At 38.5% G+C, this 3163-nt stretch overlaps 1 protein-coding gene across 1 annotated transcript; it reads left to right on the forward strand.

Annotated features, from left to right (window-relative positions):
* The first annotated feature begins 557 nt into the window (after window positions 1-557).
* Window positions 558-3148, forward strand: LOC120108412. The gene is made up of 2 exons (XM_039122011.1): window positions 558-1047; window positions 2460-3148. Exons 1-2 carry the CDS (start codon window positions 804-806, stop codon window positions 2696-2698), a joined length of 483 nt encoding a protein of 160 aa, XP_038977939.1. The 5' UTR covers window positions 558-803; the 3' UTR covers window positions 2699-3148.
* Window positions 3149-3163: the final 15 nt, after the last annotated feature.

Consider the following 3163-nt stretch of genomic DNA (forward strand, 5'->3'; position numbering starts at 1 on the left):
AAATGCTTCTTAAATATGTTTGCCATTTTTGCTTGTGCAGCTGCAGACTGAGATTTTATTGTAGATGAAAACATTTATTTCATTGGTTTTATCTTGATTTTAAATACAATTAAAATCACTATCTTTATGGATCATGAATATGGTTGTTCATATATGCTTATATTGTACTCAGCTGTTGTCTTCAACTGTAAAATTCTGCCTGCTTAATGTTTCCCTAATGTCTAACAGGTTATTCAACCATACGAAGAAGAAAATGAGGGGCTTCCTAGATCCGGATGAGAATGTCGGTATGATAGAATGCCAAGCAAGGTGGGAGATGACGAACTCAGCTACTGTGTGATATTTGTGGACTCTCCTGCACATACATATTGTGTGGGGCTTCGTGAAGGGGAGAGTACCGAAGGCAACTTGGTACTGTGAGTTATGTAGATCCGCAGGTGAAGGATCATCACATTCTCAAGTTCAGGATATGCCAACTGATCAAGAGCAAGTAATGTTGATTTATTTCCTGGTTTCCGGGAAACAGAAGATGTTAGTTAGAGACATGCATACCAGTAGGAACTCCCAAATGCTCCGGTACCATTGAGAGGCCAGTCTTCACAAAGAATTGATTTAAATGTATCCCCTAGACATTTTACTGAGGATGATCATGGAGCTGCATCACAGGCACCTGGTGGTGGGGCATCAACTCTTTCTGGAAGGCGTGCAATACAGCGACATATACGCATTTTGCTATCACATGGTAGACCGAGGCAGATCTTTGCTAGAGTTAATGGACCACTGCACAACGGGGAAGTGATGCTATGACCTCAGGAATTGAACAAAAGTGGGGAAGCACCACATGGTCAAAGGGAGTGAACTCCTTGCACCCAGTATCAAGTATTGAACAACATCAGCAGAACATTAGACCTTTTCAGAACAGTGCTAATTTGGCTCCATGCACATACGGTGAAGGAAAACAGTTCCGACATGTGCAAGGTGCGAAGGAAGAAGTGCAGTCAATCGTAAAAGGCCATCTAAGAAACTTATGCAGGGATTTTCCACTAGGTATGTTGAGCTTGTTGGTTTTATATATATCAGGGAATTTGTTTCCATAAGCCTTCTTTCTCCCCCACTCCATGCCTCCAAAAGTTGATCTGCATGATAGGACTGATGTGATTCCATTTTCAACCATAACATATTACCTGAAGCTGTATGTTATCCAGATACCAGGTCACGAATGAAGCTAACATTAGAACATATGCACCAAATAAGAAACTAAAAGGCTACATAATAAGGAAACTACAAGTCAATATGTACATATGCATTTAAATAGCTGTTGGTATATGCACATATATACAGATAACTAATGTGAAAATATTGCTCAGGATAGTTTGTAATATGTAAAGCTGACTGAGATAAGGAATATAGTTAGATTTTAATTTTTATGCATGTTGGCATGTAAAATTCTGAATGTCAAGTGCTTGTGTTTCATATGCATTCATTGCCCAGTGAAAAGCTGCAAGTGTACATGTTGCACATGCAACTATCTATCAGGTGTATGGATTTCTAGATGTATGTAGTTATTGTGTGTATGCATATAATTATATCTCTGAATCTATTCTCATCCATACCATAGCTCTGGAAGGTCATTTTTAGTTTTTTTTTTTTGGCTGTGAACATGGTTTTCTGTCGCCAGGAAACTTGATATTTTATCCTGGTGATTGGTGACTTACCAGAAAGATTGCTGCTATTTGATATTACTTTAAGAAGGATATTATATGCATTTATACTATTAGTATTTTGCTGCTTGCTGCTTGGTCCCTTTGATGTAAAAGCTACTAGGGTAACTTTGCTATGTGGTGCTGTTGGTGACTTGGTCAAATATGGCTTCTGTTGAAACCTAGTTCTCATGGTGCCTTTAGTCATCTTTTTTATCAGCAAGACTATCTTTAAATGGCTGATTGCATAAATGAATTCTGCGTTGCTTCTCGAGCAGAAAAAATAACTGGGATGTTGCTAAGCTTCTCTATTTCCTTAGATGCCTACTCCTTGGAATCTCTGTGTTTTCTTTTGTGTTTCATTCGCCCTTTACCACATGAATGTTTGTGTAGGTTCATGGTTCGTAAATTTAATGCAAGCTAAGATTTTACTTAATACTACCTTCTGTCTTAGAGTTTATCATTCATTACAGAACAAAAGTCATGAGTACCGACAGCATGGTTAAAGAAATCTGTTCTGGTTTATATTTCTCAGATTTTTGGCGTGATAACAGAATCGTAGCCTAAAACATCTCGACAAGCTTTGGTGTTCTTTTCCTCTCTATTGTACTAGAGCTCTAGGTCTTTAAGTTCTTGAAGATTCTTTTTATTTTTTATTTTTATTTTTTTAAAATTAAGATCAGTCTGAGCACATTCAAGTAGCTACTTTGTTCCCTCTCCACCTTTCAATACTGATTTTTCATTAAAATCTTTCTGAAGAGCATGCAACTTTCAAGGAGGTCGCAAGGCGTTCGACCCACACAATTTTAGCAGCATGTGGAATCGAGCACCGCAGCAGAATGGTTGCTGCCCCTGTTCCGTCTCCCAGCAATTGTACCCATGCAATAAATGATGATGAATCGACATATCTGATGAAAGGTTGCTGCTTGTCTTGCTTCAGCTCCTTTGTTAAAGATGTTGTTCTGAAGCTTGTGCATACAACTTCAAACCAGAGTTGACCAATAGTTGATGGCTTCGCCATCATCATTACCATTGGATAGCTAGTGTTTATTATTGATAAAATTATCTTCAATTGTTGGGGAACTTGGCTTGTGATTCTCAGTTTTGAAGCCCAAGAGAGGCCTTGTTTCTATGTGGACTAGAACTGCATGAATTGCAGATTGCAGGTGGGGGGCTAAATCCAGTTTCTCCCTAGCCAATTTTTTGCTTTGAAGATTGTATATGCCTAAAGGAAGAACAGTGGAGAGAATGAATATGGGGGTTGGTTTCTGAATGTTACTTGCAGAGCCTGCCTGTTTAGGATCAGATGCTTTTAGAATTGTCACCTTCAACCCGTGAAGATGCTGCAATTGAATTCAAGAATTATGGAGGTAAATCAAAGGAAAGGAGAAATTGTAGGTCAAAAGACTTATGTTTCAGGTTCTTTGTTCTTTAATCAAACTTCCTCCCCATCGCATTTCCTG

The sequence above is a fragment of the Phoenix dactylifera genome, unplaced genomic scaffold (genome assembly GCF_009389715.1).
Source record: "Phoenix dactylifera cultivar Barhee BC4 unplaced genomic scaffold, palm_55x_up_171113_PBpolish2nd_filt_p 001324F, whole genome shotgun sequence".
NCBI classification, from domain to species: Eukaryota; Viridiplantae; Streptophyta; class Magnoliopsida; order Arecales; family Arecaceae; genus Phoenix; species Phoenix dactylifera.

Coding starts and splice junctions, on each gene's coding strand:
- LOC120108412 (XM_039122011.1), top strand. CDS start 804: ATGACCTCAGGAATTGAACAAAAGTGGGGAAGCACCACATGGTCAAAG. Junction 1,048..2,459: donor ATGCAGGGATTTTCCACTAG/GTATGTTGAGCT, acceptor ATCTTTCTGAAG/AGCATGCAACTTTCAAGGAG.